Genomic DNA, 19,719 nt, shown 5'->3' on the forward strand with positions numbered 1-19,719 from the left:
TTCCCCCACCAAGGGCCAGTTAGAGGCAGGATTCACCATCACCTGCTCCTCTGGCAGTCCAGCACATCAGACAGGTGGGTTTTGCAGATAGTCAGAAGGGGTTACTCCCTTCCCTTCAACACAACCCCTACATCCATGCACCATCCTATGATCGGATCACAGAGGATCCCTTGGGACTTGTCCAAGCAGAGGTTAACGGCAGGCTTGGCCAAGGGAGCCATAGAGAGGGGTCCTGTGCCAGAAGTAAGTTGTGATTGCTTTCCCTCTATTTTCCCAAAAAGGACAAGTGCCTCCAACCTCTCCTAGACCTTCGGTCACTCAGTCTCTTTGTCAAGAAGAAGTTAAAAAAAAAAAAAAAAAAAAAACGCTCTCTCTGCCCTGGAACGAGGAGACTGGATGGTAGCATTAGGCTCGTAGGATGCCTAGTTTCATTTTTCCGTCCTGCCTGCCACAGATGTTACTTGCGCTTCACGATAGGCCACAAGCCCTTTCCAGTGCTACTCTTTGCCCTTTTTAGCACGCCTCAGGTGTTCACCAAAGTTATGGCAGTGGTTGCAGCTCGTCTGCATAGAGCAGAGGTTTCAGTCCTCCCTTATCTCGACAACTGGCTGTTAAAGGAGGGCCCACCCCAAACTGTAGTCTCCCACCTCCAGACTATGGCGGACTTTCTGCATTTGGGTTCACTATAAATATGCCAAAGTCACACCTGACTCTCTCTCAGAGACTTTCTTTGGAGCTGTTCTGAACACAGTGCATTTTCAGGCTTATCCTCCTGAGCGGCGAGTCCAGGATATTCTGGATATGATACCTATGTTTCAGCCTCTTTCCTAGATTTCGGTGAGAACGACTGATGCTGCTGGGCCTCATGGCCTCTTGCATCCTGCTGGTGAAAAATGCCTTGTAGCATTATGCGGACTCTGCAGTGGGACTTGAAGTTCCAGTGGGCGCAGCATCAGGGGAATGTCTCCGACAAGGTCCAGATCTCAGAGGGAACTGCACAAGATCTGCAGTTGTGACTAGCACACTGGGATTGGGTCAGAGGAACATCCTTCTCCCTTCCCCAACCACATTTGACAATAGTGACAGATGTGCCCCTCTTGGGAGGGCAGCCACCTGGGAGAGGCGAGGATCATAGCCATCTGGTCTCTGGCAAAGTCCAGACTCCACCACAACCCGTTGGAGCTCTGGGGGATCAGCCTAGCATTAAAAGTATTTTTTCCCTCTCTCAAAGGGAAGGTAGTGCAAGTATTCACGGACAAACCCACCTCCATGTGGTACTGCAACAAGCAGATCAGTGTGTGGACCCTTTGTCAAGAGGCTTTGCGCCTCTGACATGGCTGGAACCACAGAGACCCTGGTGGTTCAACATCTGGCAGGCTCTCCGAATGTCAGAGCAGACTCAATAGAGTTGATCACGAATGGCGTCTACATTCGGAGGTGGTGCAATGTCTCTTTTCAGCAGTAGGGAGAGCCTTGGTTAGATCTGTTTGCCTCCGTAGAGAACGCTCAATGTCAGTAGTACTGCGGCTTGGAGTTTCCAAGGTGGCACTCACTCGACAACGCTTTTCTTCTCAAGTGGAACTCAAACCTCCTGTATCCCTTTCCGCCCATACCACTTCGTCCCTGAATTCTCAAGAAGATCAAGAATGGCCGGGCCCAAATAATCCTTGTGACTCGGGAGTGGGCATGTAGATTTTGGTATCCCAAGCTATTGAGCATGGCCGTTTATCAGCAGATCAGTTTTCCCCTTTGGAGGATCTTCTGTCGCAGCAATGCAGGGGGGTGGCGGGGGTTGGGGCTCCCCCTGAACCTGTCAAGTCTCTGCCTTCTTGCGTGGAGATTGAACAGCGACAGTTGCCAGCTTTAGACATTCTGCCGGAAGTCTGTAAGGTAATCTTGTCAGCCACACATATCTCTCTACCAAAACAGTATACGCATGTCGTTAGAAGACATTTGTGGCATAGTGTGCAGACAAGTCTGTGACTCCCTTCCTACCCCTCTATCTGAGGTTCTATTGTTTATCTTTTCTCCAGCCCAGCAGTGGTCTGCTGTGGGTACTCTCAAAGATTGTCTGCTATTTCTGCTTTTTTGTGGTTGCCTGATCAACCTTCATTGTTTAAATCTTCAAATGTAAATAGGTTACTTAAAGGTCTTACTTATGTTTCCTCCTTCTCCACTCATTATGCTCCCAATGGGATTTGAATTTAGTTTTGATGTTTTTGATGTGCACTTCTTTTGAGGCTCTCCATAATTGTCCTCTCAGGCTTCTCACTTAGAAAACACCTTTCCTTGTAGCCATTATATCTGCTGGAAGGGTGAGTGAGCTGCAGCATTTGCATTTAAGCCGCACCACCTTTCCATCCATCCTGACACAGTGGTGCTTTGCGCTAGGGCCTCCTTTTTGCCAAAAGTGGTTACGTTCTCCCGTGAAGGGCAATCCATCACTTTGCCTACTTTACATGCACCCCCACATCCTTATAAAGAAGAGAAGAGGATCCACTGCCAGGACCCAAAAAGAGCGTTTGCGTTCTACCTTGATCATACCAAAGAGTTCCATGTGGATGAACAACTTTTTATTGGTTATATGGGTGCAAAGAAAGGTTGGGCAGTGCAGAAGAGAACCATATCCAGATGGGTCGCACTCTGCATTAAGATGTGCTACGCATTGGCTAAAAAACAAATCTCTGAGGGTTTGCGTGCTCATTCTGCCAGAGCTAAAGCTGCGACCACTGCGTTAGCATGCAGAGTTCCAGTCCTTGACATGTGAGGTGGCAACATGGGCATCAATGCACTTTTACCAAACACTACTGCCTGGACAGTCAGATCTGTAGGAATAGGCACTTTGCTCGTTTGGTCCTGCAGGAATTTCTAGTATGATCTCAGTTCGCAGACCCACCTTGGGGCATGTTATTGCTTGGTTATCTATTTTAGGGTAAAGACTCTGCAACTAGATGTCTCTATCAGATGGACCAGTTACTTACCTTCGGTAACGTCTTATCTGGTAGGAACAATATCTAGATGCAGATTTCTTATCGAGCCACCCATCTTCCCTGCTCTGCAAACTGATTTCTAGGGACAGGGACTCCCTTTTAGGGCCCTAGTTTTGACACACCAGTGGTCAGTGTACTTCATGGCTCTGCACTTCTGGTCTGGAAAGTCGTGTAAAGAAACTGACGTCAGCACGCCGGTGTGGCACCTATATAGGACCTGCGTCGTCGTATCCAGCACGGACGACACTGACCGATGCAGCACCGATCTACGGCACCTAACGGCACGTAGGGGTACCACTTTAGAAGAATCTGCAGATCCAGACTAACACAGAGTAAACTCTAAAGTAAGGAATCTGCAACTATATATTGTCTCTACCAGATAAGGCATTACCAAAGATAAGTAACTTGCCTGTCAGTGAGTTCAAGCACTGTCAGCAAGTCCTCCATACCTTTCCTACTACCCAGACAAGCTGGTCCTTTGGACTTAAGCATTGTTTTTACTGAGGGTGGGAACTCTTTTCCGAGTAGCCAGTTCATCATTCTGCCTACTTTTTACGTTGTGCGTCATCCCTCTGGAAAAAGACTCAACAGGTTGGACCCAAAAACAACATTGTTGTCCAACCTTGATCATACTCGTGAGTTTGGGTGGACAGTCAACTCTTCGGTGGGTATGTCAAGGCTAAGAAAGGGAATGTGGTACAGAAGCAGTTAATCTCATTATGGATAGTGCTCTGCATCAAAATCTGCTACACACTGGCCAAAACGCAACTCCAGAGGGTTTGCAAGACCACTCTACCATAGCCAAGGCTGCGACCACTGCATTGGCTCATGGAGTCCCTGTCCTGGATATATGTTAGGCAGCAACGTGGGCTTCTTTGCACATGTTTGCAAAACACTTCTGTCTGGACAGTAAGGTCTGGCACGACCGTTAAGTTGCCCATTCATCCTACAAAACCTTTTGTCTAATTCATTTCACAGCCCCACCTCTGGGGAGGTATTACCTGGGTATCTATTTAAAGATAAGAAATCTGCAGCTAGAAGTCTCATCAGTTGAAGAGGTTACTTACATGCAGTAATGCCTTATCTGGTAGAGACTCTAAATGCAGATTCCTTACTGACCCTCCCATCCTTCCCACTCTGCGAACGGTTTACAGTGTAATGGGTTAAGTCTTTTAAAGACCCTAGTTAGACATACCAGGTGTCAGTGTTCCTCATGGCTCCGTGCGTCTAGTGTAGAATATCGGGTAAAGAAACTGACGTTAGCTGGCTGGGGTGGAACCTATATAGACACCCGCATGTACTTTCCAGCGCGGATGACGCCACGTGGAGCTGACCACCTACCGGCGCACAGGGGTACAGCTCGCCAAAGCTATCTGGATCCAGTCTGATACCTGGGGGATATTCTAAGGTAAACAAATCTATGGCTAGCTCATCACTACTAGATAAGATGCACAGAAGAGTAAGTAACTTGTTCTTTGAATGCCTTTAAGGACAAAAAGTGGCCGACTGGTTAGGGGAAGTAGAAACTTCAGTACAGGTGGGAGTCATCAGTGCAGTACATAGTTCTTGCGTGCTATATATGGAAAATGTCACTTACCCAGTGTACATCTGTTCGTGGCATGAGTCGCTGCAGATTCACATGCTGTGCACAGTCCGCCGTCTGGTGTTGGGCTCGGAGTGTTACAAGTTGTTTTTCTTCGAAGAAGTCTTTTCGAGTCACGAGACCGAGGGACTCCTCCTACTTCGATTCCATTGCGCATGGGCGTCGACTCCATCTTAGATTGTTTTCCCCGCAGAGGGTGAGGTAGGAGTTGTGTATATTAGTAATAGTGCCCATGCAATGGAATGAATACGTATGTACATAATAAAGGTTAAAGTAATATATTTACAAATGTTCAAGATCTACTTCTAAACGGCTACAGGCTCCCGGGGAGTCGGGTGAGCGCATGTGAATCTGCAGCGACTCATGCCACGAACAGATGTACACTGGGTAAGTGACATTTTCCGTTCGATGGCATGTGTAGCTGCAGATACACATGCTGTGCACCGACTAGTAAGCAGTTATCTCCCCAAAAGCGGTGGTTCAGCCTGTAGGAGTTGAAGTAGTTTGAAATAATGTTCTTAGTACAGCCTGACCTACTGTGGCTTGTTGTGCAGTTAACACATCTACACAGTAGTGCTTGGTAAATGTATGAGGCGTAGACCATGTTGCTGCCTTACATATTTCGTTCATTGGAATATTTCCTAGAAAGGCCATGGTAGCCCCTTTCTTTCTGGTTGAGTGTGCCTTTGGTGTAATAGGTAGCTCTCTTTTTGCTTTAAGATAGCAGGTTTGAATACACTTAACTATCCACCTAGCAATGCCTTGTTTTGAAATTGGATTTCCTGTATGAGGTTTTTGAAAGGCAATAAATAGTTGTTTTGTTTTTCTAATTAGTTTCGTTCTGTCAATGTAGTACATTAGTGCTCTTTTGATGTCTAATGTATGTAGTGCTCTTTCAGCTACAGAATCTGGTTGTGGGAAGAACACTGGTAATTCTACTGTTTGATTTAAGTGGAACAGTGAGATAACCTTTGGTAAAAAAAGTTTGGATTTGTTCTTAGAACTACTTTATTTTTATGTATCTGAATAAATGGTTCTTGTATGGTAAATGCTTGAATCTCGCTCACTCTTCTTAGAGATGTGATGGCAATCAAAAATGCAACTTTCCACGTTAAGTATTGCATTTCACAAGAATGCATGGGCTCGAAAGGTGGACCCATGAGTCTTGTTAAGACAATGTTGAGGTTCCATGAAGGAACAGGTGGTGTCCTTGGTGGTATGATTCTCTTTAAGCCTTCCATAAACGCTTTAATGACTGGTATTCTAAATAGTGAAGTTGAATGAGTAATTTGTAGGTAAGCTGATAATGCGGTGAGATGTATTTTTATGGAAGAGAAAGCTAGATTTGATTTTTGCAAATGTAGTAAATATCCAACTATATCTTTTGGAGATGCGGTTAAGGGCTGAATTTGATTATTCTGGCAGTAATGCACGAATCTTTTCCACTTGTTTGCGTAGCAGTGTCTAGTGGTAGGCTTCCTAGCTTGTTTTATGACCTCCATACATTCTTGTGTGAGGTGCAAGTGTCCGAATTCTAGGATTTCAGGAGCCAAATTGCTAGATTCAAAGATGCTGGATTTGGATGTCTGATCTGTTGGTTGTGTTAACAGATCTGGTTTGTTGGGTAGTTTGACATGAGGTACTACTGACAGGTCTAGTAGTGTCGTGTACCAAGGTTGCCTTGCCCATGTTGGCGCTATTATTATGAGTTTGAGTTTGTTTTGACTCAACCTGTTTACTACATATGGAAGGAGAGGGAGAGGGGGGAAAAGCGTATGCAAAGATCCCTGACCAGTTCATCCATAGAGCATTGCCTTGGGATTGATCTTGTGGGTATCTGGGTGCGAAGTTTGGGCATTTTGAGTTTTCCTTTGTTGCAAATAGATCTATTTGAGGTGTTCCCCAAATTTGAAAGTAATTGTTTAGTATTTGGGGGTGAATTTCCCATTCGTGGGTTTGTTGGTGATCTCGAGAGAGATTGTCTGCCAACTGGTTCTGAATCCCTGGAATAAATTGTGCTATTAGGCGAATGTGGTTGTGAATCGCCCAATGCCATATTTTCTGTGTTAGGAGGCACAACTGTGTCGAGTGTGTCCCTCCTTGTTTGTTTAGATAATACATTGTTGTTATGTTGTCTGTTTTGACAAGAATGTATTTTTGGGTTATTATGGGTTGAAATGCTTTCAGTGCTAGAAATACTGCTAACATTTCCAAGTGATTTATGTGAAACTGTCTCTGATGTATGTCCCATTGTCCTTGGATGCTGTGTTGATTGAGGTGTGCTCCCCACCCTGTCATGGAAGCATCTGTTGTTATGACGTATTGTGGCACTGGGTCTTGGAAAGGCCGCCCTCGGTTTAAATTTGTACTGTTCCACCATAGAAGCGAGATGTATGTTTGGCTGTCTATCAACACCAGATCTAGAAGTTGACCCTGTGCTTGTGACCATTGTGATGCTAGGCACTGTTGTAAGGGCCGCATGTGCAATCTTGCGTTTGGGACAATGGCTATGCATGAAGACATCATGCCTAGTAGTTTCATTACCATTCTGACTTGTATCTTTTGTGTTGGATACATGGCCTGTATTACTTTGTGAAATGTTTGAACCCGTTGTGGTCTTGGAGTGGCAATCCCTTTTGCTGTGTTGATTGTCGCTCCTAAGTATTGCTGCGTTTGACACGGCAGAAGGTGTGACTTCGCGTAGTTGATGGAGAAACCTAGCCTGTGAAGGGTTTGTATGACATATTTTGTGTGCTGTGAACACTGTTTTAACGTGTTGGTTTTGATTAGCCAGTCGTCTAAGTACGGGAACACATGTATTTGCTGCCTTCTGATATGTGCAGCTACTACTGCCAGGCATTTTGTAAAAACACTTGGCGCAGTTGTTATTCCGAATGGCAACACTTTGAATTGGTAATGTATTTCTTGGAATACGAACCTTAGGTATTTCCTGTGTGAAGGATGTATTGGTATATGGAAATACGCATCTTTTACATCTAATGTTGTCATGTAGTCTTGCTGTTTGAGCAGTGGTATTACGTCTTGTAACGTGACCATGTGAAAGTGGTCTGATTTTATGTAGGTATTTAGTGTTCTGAGATCTAGTATTGGTCTCAGAGTTTTGTCCTTCTTGGGTATTAGAAAGTACAGTGAGTAAACTCCTGTGTTTTTTTGTTGAGTTGGTACTAATTCTATTGCGTCCTTTTGTAGCAATGCTTGAACTTCAAGTCCTAGAAGATCTATATGTTGTTTTGACGTATTGTGTGTTTTCGGTGGGACGTTTGGAGGGAATTGGTGAAATTCTATGCAATAACCATGCTGGATAATTGCTAAGACCCAAGTGTCTGTTGTTATTTCCTCCCAGAGTTTGTAAAATTGGCTTAGTCTTCCCCCCACAGGTGTTATGTGATGGGGGTGTGTGACTTGTGAGTCACTGCTTATTTTGAGGGGTTTTGGGGCCTTGGAATTTTCCTCGATTTTTTGGGAATTGGCCCCTTCTAAATTGCCCCCGAAAACCTCCCCTCTGGTATTGACCCTGGTAGGTAGGCCTTGTTTGTGAGGTTGTGGTTTCTGTGGGTTGACCTCGAAACCCTCCCCTAAAAGGTGTTTTCCGAAATCTGCCTCTGCTCTGCGGGGAGTAGAGTGCGCCCATGGCTTTGGCTGTATCGGTGTCCTCCTTGAGTTTTTCGATGGCAGTGTCTACCTCCGGCCCAAACAATTGCTGTTCATTAAACGGCATATTGAGCACAGCCTGCTGGATTTCCGGTTTGAACCCAGAAGTGCGCAGCCATGTGTGCCTTTGTATTGTGACTGCAGTGTTTATTGTCCTTGCAGCTGTATCTGCTGCATCCATGGAAGACCGTATCTGATTATTTGAGATACTTTGTCCCTCTTCCACCACCTGTTGCGCTCTTTTTTGGAACTCCTTGGGTAAGTGTTCGATGAAATGTTGCATTTCATCCCAATGAGCCCTGTCGTATCTTGCCAATAGTGCTTGTGAATTGGCGATACGCTACTGATTTGCTGCTTGTGCTGCAACCCTTTTTCCCGCAGCATCAAATTTGCGGCTCTCCTTGTCTGGAGGTGGTGCGTCGCCTGAGGTGTGAGAGTTGGCTCTCTTACGAGCTGCCCCCACAACTACTGAGTCTGGTGTTAGTTGTGTTGTAATATATATTGGATCAGTGGGCGGTGGCTTATATTTTTTCTCCACCCTTGGAGTTACGGCACTGCCTTTAACTGGATCCTGAAATATTTGTTTTGAATGTCTTAGCATTCCTGGGAGCATGGGAAGGCTTTGAAATTGGCTATGGGTGGAGGATAGGGTGTTAAAGAGAAAGTCATCCTCAATTGGTTCCAAATGTAAGGACACATTGTGAAACTCGGCTGCCCTTGCGACCACCTGTGTATAGGATGTACTGCCTCAGGTGGTGACGGTTTTGTAGGATAAGAGTCTGGGCTATTGTCAGACACTGGAGCATCGTAGAGGTCCCATGCATCGGGATCATTCTGACTCATTGTGGTATGAGCTGGTGAGTGCATCAGTGGTGGAGTTGTTGTTGCTGGTGATGCATGTATTGATGGTGGTGGAGACGGTGGTGGGGTTGTTTTCTTTGCCACCTTTGCCTGTGGTTGCTTGTCCTTTTGTTGAAAGGCAAGTTTCCTTTTTATTTTGATTGGGGGAAGAGTGGTTATCTTCCCTGTGTCCTCATGAATATGAAGCCTTCTTTGTGTGTAGTCAGGCTCTGCAGATTGAAGCTCCTCTCCAAATCGATGTAATTGGGAGGTTAGTCCTTGTTCCTCTGTATAGGAACTAGTTTTCGGCTCCGAGGCTGGCTGTTTCGGAACCGAAACCTTTTCGGAAGTCTTTTTAGGCTCCGAAGAAACCTTCTTTGTTTTCGGCGTGTCTCTGTGCCGAAATTCTTCGGTGCCGCTGTCTCTGTGCCGAAGTTTCTCGAAGCCGCCGTCTCGGCTCCGAGGTTGCTGTGTGGCGGTATCTCGACCGGAGTCGGATGACTTCGACACCAGCATGCCCTTTTTCGGTGCCTTGGATGGGTCACCTATTTTTCGGGTTAAGCCATGGCCTGTTGGCGGTGGCGTCCCCTGGGCTTTTGTAGACTTCTTGTGAGTCTTGATTTTCGACGTCTTACTCACGGTTTTGGTTGTTTCTTCGGCGTCGAGTTCTTCCGAATCCGACTCGCGGACGGAGAAAGCTTCTTCTTCCTCCTCGAAACGATCTTGACCTGTCGGCGTGGACGCCATTTGTAGTCTCCTGGCTCTTCGGTCTCTCAGCGTCTTCCTCGACCGAAACGATCGACAGGCTTCACAAGTATCCTCCTTGTGCTCGGGGGACAAGCACAAGTTACAGACCAGATGGTGATCCGTATACGGATACTTGTGATGGCATTTTGGGCAGAAACGGAATGGGGTCCGTTCCATGAGCCTTGAAGTCTCACGTGGCCGGGCCGACCAGGCCCCGACGGGGGATCGAAGAAACCCCGAAGGGCCACCGGAGCTCTTCAAAATTCGGTGTCGATTTGTTCTAACTAACACGATACCGAACGCAAACAATACTGACGTTTTTTTCCGAGATTCTAACTAACTTTCCAACCCGAAACACGGAGCGAAAAGGAACACGTCCGAACCCGATGGCGGAAAAAAAAAAAATCTAAGATGGAGTCGACGCCCATGCGCAATGGAATCGAAGTAGGAGGAGTCCCTCGGTCTCATGACTCGAAAAGACTTCTTCGAAGAAAAACAACTTGTAACACTCCGAGCCCAACACCAGACGGCGGACTGTGCACAGCATGTGTATCTGCAGCTACACATGCCATCGAACATATATATATATGTTTTTAAAGTCAGGTGTATTGAAAATGCAATGATCCCAAGAAATTTTAAGATGTAAAATAGTCCCTCATTCATTGCAAAAAAATAATTCCTTGAGAAGCAGAATGATACACCAGATAGTGAATAGCATGCAGTGACAGAAATACTCCTCTCGGTAGAGCTAAGTTACACTGGGTATATTTTAAAGAAATAGTAATAGTAAGACCAGCAGATAGCTGCACTCTTGCAAGCTAGACCCAAACAAAAGACACACTCCAGAAGTAACGAGGTATATGTATGCAGTTATTTCTCACTGAATAATTATTGTATAGTAGTTTTCTGTAAAATCCAAATGTTGTGCAGGAGGACAAATACGCATATTGCAGAACAATATCCAGATCTATATAGCTGTCAAATATTGAAATATTTGTCATTCATTGAGACTAAAAGGTGAATTCCTAAATCCCAACCAGCCCCATTCATGCATTTGGTTGAGTATTGCATGTTTATTGGCACAATTCTACTTAATATTTAATGTTTTGTTTTACAGGAATCTTTAGAAGAAGAGGATGACTCTGATGATGACAATATGTAACATCTACATGCATTATTTAGATCAACTGCAAAACCTCCAGGCGCCTCCCGTTTTTCTGTACATGTTGCTTAAATTGTTTTTGAAGGACCACCTTGCAATAAAATTATTTACAAGTAAAATATGTATTTTTTTGTTTTGTTTTACTTTCACGCTGTCAGTAAACAACACATCAACACTGAATAATATATTGATGTGTAAATGAATTAAGATTCACTTATTTAGCAACATTAGGATACACCTGTTTTAGATATGTACCTTAAAATGAAAACTTATTGATGATTCCAGTGACGTTACTGCTCATCATTTGTTTAGGATATATATAGACAAACAATGTTTCTGACTGGCAAATTACTGTGACTTGGAATACAGCTAAAATATCATGCGCCTAAATAAACCCTAAGTGTTTATTCCTGCTGGTCTTTAGATCACAGTTATGACAGTTACCAGTGGCCAACATTGAACCATCTTATTCTAGAACTTGTTACGTCCAAGATTCTTCAGTAACATTGATTTAAAAATATTTTTTTCCTCCTTTCAGAAGGCTGTAACGGCCAAATCTAATTTAGAAAAAGTAAGATGCCAATTGCATCTTTAAAATACTGCTAACTAAACAGTGACAAGAAAAAGGGTTTCATTAACTTTTTTGTTTTTAAGAAAACCAGGGCAATGCAGCCAGGTTCTTAACAGCCTATAAAGACGGTAAAACAAACACTGCACATATAAGGGAGTGCCTTCTATCTGTGTTTCATCATGCCCTATCAAAGGCAACATATCAGTTCCTTGTAATGGATATGAAGGATCCACAATTTGTTCATTCCTCCAGGGAGGAAGGGGTGTTACTTATGATTGTAAGATTCCCCTGGAGGAGAACTAGGGCTATAGCCCAGTATATTTCCTTCTATATCATAGTTTCTCCATTGAAGTCATATGCCTGGAATATTCCTGCAAGCTTGAACGTATCCTGAATTCAAACATCACCATGTAGGGGGTGTAAGCTTAACAGGCTAATTTCTCTATGATTTGTTTTCTTTTCAGGTTAGTAAAACACAAGCCGACACTTCAGCATGAAACCAAACGTGCAGACTAGACAACTGTGTGCAAGAGCACATGATGAAAGAGGCTAGACTTATGTGACTTAACTAGAGAAGAAAGTAATGCACTGTCGCTGTAAGAAACCAGCAGCTTCCATCTCCCAGCATGCTTTGTACTAGAAGTTGTGACTCAGTTATTTTTTAGGAACCATGTTGAATTTGCTAACGTTACATTTTCCGTTCAAAATAAGGGAGACCGGGGAGGAGAGGTGGTTGTTTACTTCAGTGAAGATACTTATGACGCAGAACTAGGACTACAAGTAACATTTTGTTCTGCATCATGCTATTTTCACTGCATCATAAACGTAGAAGAGAATAGCTAGCCCGTCCCAAACTAATGGTGGTCTCGTATTTTGAATAGTAGTAGATATTGAAGGCGTGCTATTAACCAGAAGGATCTCATGGCATTAGGTTCCTGACATAATATCTGCTCAGAATCTTCATCTGGACAACGTTTGGTGACAGTGTGGGCAGGTTTCCATATAGCTGTCCTACATATATCTAAAATAGAAATTGTTCTCAGCCAGACTGAAGTGGCAGCTTTTCTTCATGTGGAGTGTTATTGAGATTTACCAGGTATGCTGTGCACATTAGTGCATAGTATAAGGAAATAAAGGAAACTATCTAATTGGAAATTACTTGTTTGGCTATTGCCACACAAGAATGGATAGACCCATAGTTGAGAGACAGTTGATTAGACCTCCGTATAGGGTCTTTTTCCATCCAAGTAAAATAATAGGACACATATTACATTAAGGGATATTTCTACCTTGAGTATAAGAACAACCAAAACAATCTGATAATTATATGAATAATAATATGAAAATCAAACAAGTTTCGGAAGTAAGCATGGGTGTGTTCTTATAACTAACCTATTGTGATGAAAGGTTTGTAAGGATGCACTGCAAGACAGCTTGAAGCCTGCAGACGCTGTAAGCAGAGATGGTGGCTACTTTCCAAGTGATATGCTGCAATGCCTCCTTTATGTATAGGCTCAAAAACAGGAGGCATCAATTTTGATAGTAACAGATTAAGCTCCCATGGTGGAGATGGTGGTCGCTTACGAGAGTAGATCTTCTTTAAACCTTTAAAAGTTTTTTTTTTAGGATTCCAATTGTGAAGAATATTTGAAAAGGAATTTTCTGTACACTGTAATTGCAAGGAAGTGTATATTTATTAAGCACATTGTCACTCTGACTGCACCAAATGATCACCTTCCTTTCGCAGGACAGTGGATTATGGTCATGATGTAAACACCTTAATTAGAATCTCTTCCGTTTAAAGGCATAGGAAGCCCTTGATGTTGGTCTTTTAGTCTATTTTAGAATGACCATTCTTGTGGTAAGTTTCAGTATTGTACTATTTCAGAAGACAATGCTCCAAATCCAAGGACAACTGTTGAGATAGTGCAACTGCCTCTGCGTCGTGGGTTGGTGATTTCTGTTTGCATGTCTGCTTCCTCTGCGGTTTTAAAGACATGGATTTTTTTTTTTTTAAATGTCTGAATTTAAGCTGGACAGTTGGATTGGCAGAGAAACGTAAACAAGTCTCTATAGCCAGTCACCTACAAGCCTTTGCGCAGTGATCCCGATGCCAACATTATAGAGGTAAAGTTTGCCCATTTAGTGTTTTCTGAAGTTACAAAAAGACCTATTTGAGGAATACCCTAGGATGCATTCTAGCATATCATCATGAACACGTGTTTTTTATGAAAAATCTGCTTGATAGTTTTGCAAGCCTGGCAGCTGAACAGTCCGAATGGAGAGGTTTCATGCTAAAAATAAATGAACTTCTGGGTCCGGTCTTGTCTGATTGACCTGGGATAGACTACTCTCAATTCCAACACATTGATGTGAAACAGGCATTTTCTCTCCAACCTACCAGACAATCTGGCAGCAATAGTCTTTGAAGTTACATCCTTATGGGATGGGACTCCGTTCAGAAGATTTGACCTTTTGCAATACCATGGAAGAGACTCTTTTGCTAGTATAAGAGGTGCAGTTTTTTTCCAGTTGCCCGTCCACTGAGATCAGTGATCTCTCAAACCTTATTGCAGGGTTCTCCTGTGTAGCCTTGTATTTGATACACTGAAAATACACGAGGTCAGCAATCCCAGGAGGGAAGATAGTTTAGGACCTGTGAGGAGTACTGAGAATTTGCTGGCATTTAAGGATTATGTAAGACACACTCTCCTCAGAATGATTCACTTCTCCTTTCTCTGTATTCAAGATGGATTCCATATAGGTGACATTTATTATGGAGGATAACATTGATTTCAACAAGTTGGCCTGAAGGTGTAGGTGATGAAAGTGAGCAGTGGTCATTTTAGAATTCTGAAGGAGACATTGCAGTGTGAGCTTTTATCAGCCAATCATTTCTGTACAGGTAGACTAAGATCTTCCATCTGCAAGAGGTAATATGCCACCATTGCCGTACATTTTAAAAATATATATATTTTATTTCAGTCTGAAGGGTGGCATCTTGTCATGGGAATGCTCACAAGAAGTACAGGAGATTCCTGACATTCAAAGACATTGGGATTTGAAAGTAGGCATCATGTAGATCTGTTGCACACATCTAATCCCCTATGGTAATATGTCCCCAAACATCCACACCCCCACCCATAAACATTGCAGTTCTGGATCATTGCTCTTCACATATGTTCACTCATTCATTTGACTAGTCTTTGTCTTTTCATAGAAATATTTTTGGTGCAGTGCTGGGTTGTCACCTCCCTCAAATGTTCAGGTTTTGAATCCTTCAGGGACTGTGATGGACAAATGTCCATCGCAAGCCCACACAACATAAATGGGTATGTATCCCAAGGCCATCAAAGAAAAGGGAAACTTTTTAGCCTGATACAACCTAAGGATTAGAAGAAAATTACACTCCAGGACAACGTTGCCATAGTCGGTGTCCTGGCGAAAGCCCAAGTGGTGCTGATTGTCGAAGGGTAAGTCACTGAACGTTCTCCTACCCCCACAGAACTCTTTCTGAGAGCTAAGCAATTGTTGTTCTTCAAGAAGAACCGGAGTCTGTGGCTCCTTCAGCTCCAAATCCAGTTCCCAGGTGTTTGATATCGTTGGCCCCTCGCCGAGGTCTTCACCAGGGCAGCCCTATCTGGAGTTTCCTGCTCCTGGTGCAGACCCTGCTTATTTCCTGAACGCAATGTTTGATGTCTTTTGCAGGGCATAGTCCCTTCTAGGGCACCTTTGGGAACCACAAGTCCTACAGGCTTGCCTTTCAGGCTGACACTGGCAGGTTTGTTACCCCAGGTACCTTTACCCCTTATCTCCCATTGTTTTCTATCACTGTAGCTATGATTCTGTACAGACACCGGTTAAGACTTCGGCCCCTTGGTATCTTAAATGGAGGTGACGTCAGCCAAAAGGCTTGTCAACAACGGTGCCTTAATCTTCACCAATAAAATGACTGATGCCTTGCCAGAATCTGCAGGTAACAAACCCTTACTGTAACTTCCTGTCACTGTGCATATGTCAAGGCAAGAAGCACAACAGTTGGTGGAAGAAAGTTAGTTCTCTCGTAGAGGATTTCCATGTATAGTCTTAAGCACTGAATAGTTCCGCCTGCCTGCAGGGACCCTGGAGCATTTCTCTGAAAATATCTTGTGTTGATGTTTGTCTTTCTTCAGGCAGGCCTGCTAAGTCACTTAGGAATGTCATTATGCAGCCTAAAGGAGAGGCTACAAAGGCCAAAATTCTTCATCCTGTTTGGTTGGAAAAAGGTCCTGCCAGGCAGATATGCATTCAAATGCATGAATATTTTGAATGTTTTACAGAAAAAATCTTTCATAAACCTTTTTGCAATATTACATAAGGGTGAAGAAGTGCATGGCAGTGTAGCCCACAGGCTGCTATTATACAGACTAAAAAGTAAAGCTGTGCCTTTAAGAACAGGTGGTCCTCCCATATCCCATCATGCTCAGCAAAAGGCATTTATCTCTGTTCTTTTTTCCAGCTCCTTCTGACAGGACCCTACAGCTTGAGCTCCACCTATTTAGAGGTTTTTTTCTCAAATGTCTTCACTCAACGTTTTTCATCTTGCCTTACCATTTTCTGTCATTTTTTTAAACATTGACAGAAATGTAAGGTATTTTACCATCCAAATGCCTTAACTTTTTGATAATTGCCCTTGTTGCAGCAGGAAAAGGCCAAAACAGACCCACATGATGTCTGTATTATCTGTCTTCCGCCTTCACACATACCTGATGCCTGTGATATATGTAAAAACTTCTCCAGGTGCACTCTGCATGACAGAGAGAAAATTTGTCTCCAGGCCAGAGAGGACAGCAGATGAAGAAAGCAGCCTACCGGTAGGACCCTAGAGCGAGGGGAAGGCCAATCTTCCACCAGGGCTCTCACTTCATCATTCAGTGGACACTGAACATCTCAGAGATGTAGTTCTGGCCAGAAATGATGTAGGTCCCGGTCGACGTAGAGAAAATTGACGTCGAGGCAAGTAACAGCGTCGACATGTTCTCCGTTAAGAGCAACTTCGACGGCGAGGAAGCGACTCCGCAAGTTGTCTTGACGTTGACAGTTAACACGCTGTCGAAGAGGCATGGTCATCCGATGCCGATTACTACTTCTTGGTCGAGGTCGCCTTCGGCACGGCGTGGACGGTCCACATCGAGGGATACCCGCCGTCATGAAGGATCGACATCGAGAAGAACACGTTGACGTCTCACTGTTTGACGCCCATGGTCGGACCCAAAAGTTACATCTCGATGACCTGCCCTTGGGTTCGGCATCGAAGAAGGCCAAAATGTGTTCGACCTAACAGACTGCCATGCCTGTTTCGGGATCGAGTCACAAGGTAGAAGCTTCCACTTTGGAGCCGAAACGCGTACATACCACCTCGGAGCCGAAACATCCAAGCTCCTCTTCGGAGCCGAAGCATGCAAAGTCCTTATCGGAGCTGAAAAAACTTCAATCTGCTTCAAAAAACACATTTTCGGCCCGATTAAAGGAGTCAATCACCAAGTTTTTTGAGCATACATTTGTGGGAAGTCAAAATATTCCATCTGCAGAGGAGGCAACGAAATTAGGCCCATTCTGGAAGTGATGGACCACAAACAGAGGAAAATCCAAATCCAAAAGGATACAGGGAAAATTATTGCCTCTCCTCTTCTATATGACCAAGAGGAAACTGTCATTCCAAGAAAGTCTTGAGGCTGGGCCTGCACCTGCAAAAATATTTAAGCACAAGGAGAAGCCAAAAACAGTACATCAGCCTTCTCCATCGCATTCTCCTTTCCTTCTGCACCACCTCAAACTCCACCACCACCTTCACCCACAGTTTTCTATACAATCTCCTGCCTCTTCACATGGGGATTATATGGGTGACAGTCCTTATAATGTAGTCCCATGGGATATGTATGATCCAGACCCTATTCCATCTAATGACCCTGATCTATATCCCACAAGGCCATCTCCACCGGAAGACACCAAGGCCTATAATCGGGTAATTGCTAGAGCAGCCACATACCACAATGTGCAGCCGCACTCTGAACCCTCCCCTCTACACATAAACAGTACCAATGTTTGCCAATACTACCAGGCGTGCTAAAACAAACTGATGACATTTTTAAAGAACCAGTAAAGGATAGGGTATTAACACCAAGGGTAGATAAAAAATATTAAGCTGCATTATCAGATCCCATTTTTATAACACAGCAATTGCCACCTGATTCCATTGTGGTCAGTGCATCTAGGAAAAGGGCAAATAGTCCACAGGGGATGCCTTCCCCCTGATAAGGAAAGCCGCAAATTTGATGCAGCAGGCAAAAGAGTGGAAACTCAAGCTGCAAATCAGTGGAGAATTGCCAACTCCCAAGCTCTTTTAGTCAGGTATGACAGGGCTCATTGGTGTGAGATGCATGAGTTCCTCCAATAAATCCCTGTGGAACACCAAAAGAGAGCACAGCAGGTAGTGGCAGAAGGACAAGCTATTGCCAACAAACAAATTTGATCAGCCCTAGATGCAGCGGACACTGCAGCTAGGGGAATAAATACTAACCTTATGATCAGAAGGCATGCTTGGTTGCGGTCCTCAGGATTCAAACCTGAAATACAGCAAGCAGTCCTTAATATGCCGTTTAACACACAGCAGCTACTTGGATCAGAGGTGGATACCACCATTGAAAAATGAAAAAAGGACTCCGATATAGCAAAGGCCATGGGTGCCCTATACACAATACCTTTTCGGGGTACTTTTCAAAAGCCTCAATTCAGAGGGGGTTTAAACCTTAAGCATCAGAGGCCTCTACATCCCAACAAAAACAGGGACAACAGTTTTATTCTAGGGGATCTTTCAGAAGATTCTATAAAGGACATGGCTTCAGAAGTAGGGGCAAACCCACTGCCACAAGAAGTGCCTCCACATCATCAAAGCAGCAACTTTCTCTGCATCCCCACACAACACACATCTCCTGTGGGAGGAAGACTGCAACATTTTTACCGCCACTGGCACAAAATTACATCAGATAAATGGGTACTGTCAATTATCCACAATAGTTGTTGCCCAGAACTCCTCTCCATTCTGCAAAATATCCCCCCTAGCTCACACAGGCTCTCTCAGGAACATATTGTTCTGCTAAAACAAGAGGTAGAATATCTTCTACTCAAAGGTGGTAGTACTATCACTCAAGAAGGAACAGGAGTATATTCTCTATACTTCCTCATACCAAAAAAGGATGACACTCAGACCAATCCTCGATCTCAGACCTCAATCAGTACATTGTCTCAGAGCATTTCCACATGGTCACTCTACAGGATGTCATCCCCTTTTACAAAAACAAGACTACATGACAGCATTAGATCTATAAGATGCTTACTTCCATAATCCCATACGTCCAGCACACCGCAAATACTTGAGGTTTGTGATAGGCAAGCACTACCAATTCAAAGTGCTACCCTTTGGAGTAACAAAAGCACCAAGGGTATTTACCAAATGCCTAGCAGTGGTTGGTTGCAGCATACCTCAGAAGACAGTATATACATGTCTTTCCCTATTTGGACGACTGGCTCATTAAAGCCAGTACCATTCCAAACTGTCACCAATACCCACAACCAACACCCTATATAGTCTAGGGTTCACAATCAATTACCAAAAGTCTCACCTTCAGCCAGTGCAAATACAACCATGTCTGGGAGCAATTCTGAACACACTGTCAGCATTAGCCTACCCAAACCTACAAAGAATTCAAGCGTTCCACAGTCTCATATCTCAACTACAATACAATCAAACTTACACAGTAAGGTTTATTATGAAACTCTTGGGAATGATGGCATCTTGCATATCACTAGTGCCAAACGCACATCCAAACATGAGACCCCCGCAACGGTGTATTTCACAACAATGGTCTCAAGCACAGGGTCAACGTCACAATCTAGTGTTATTGGACCACCAGACTTACAACTCTCTGCAGTGGTGGAATCACACAAACCTATCAAAAGGGCGGACATTTCAGGACCCTGTGCCACAGACCTTAATAACCACAGATGCATCAATGACAGGTTTGGGAGCGCCTCTCAACAACATCTCATGATACAGGGACAATGGGATTCAGTCCAGAACCGAAAAAACAAAATG

The 19,719-nt window shown here is 44.0% G+C and overlaps 1 protein-coding gene across 1 annotated transcript in view; it reads left to right on the forward strand.

The window, feature by feature from the left end:
• The window catches only part of PSMA3 (proteasome 20S subunit alpha 3), a 178,253-nt gene extending 167,120 nt beyond the window's left edge, over window positions 1–11,133 (forward strand). The window contains exon 11 of the mRNA XM_069207452.1: window positions 10,970–11,133. Coding sequence (XP_069063553.1) covers window positions 10,970–11,014 — 45 coding nt within the window. The 3' untranslated portion in view covers window positions 11,015–11,133. The remainder of the gene's footprint in view (window positions 1–10,969) is intronic.
• The last annotated feature ends 8,586 nt before the right edge of the window (window positions 11,134–19,719 follow it).

This window comes from Pleurodeles waltl, chromosome 9, assembly GCF_031143425.1.
Source record: "Pleurodeles waltl isolate 20211129_DDA chromosome 9, aPleWal1.hap1.20221129, whole genome shotgun sequence".
NCBI lineage: Eukaryota > Metazoa > Chordata > Amphibia > Caudata > Salamandridae > Pleurodeles > Pleurodeles waltl.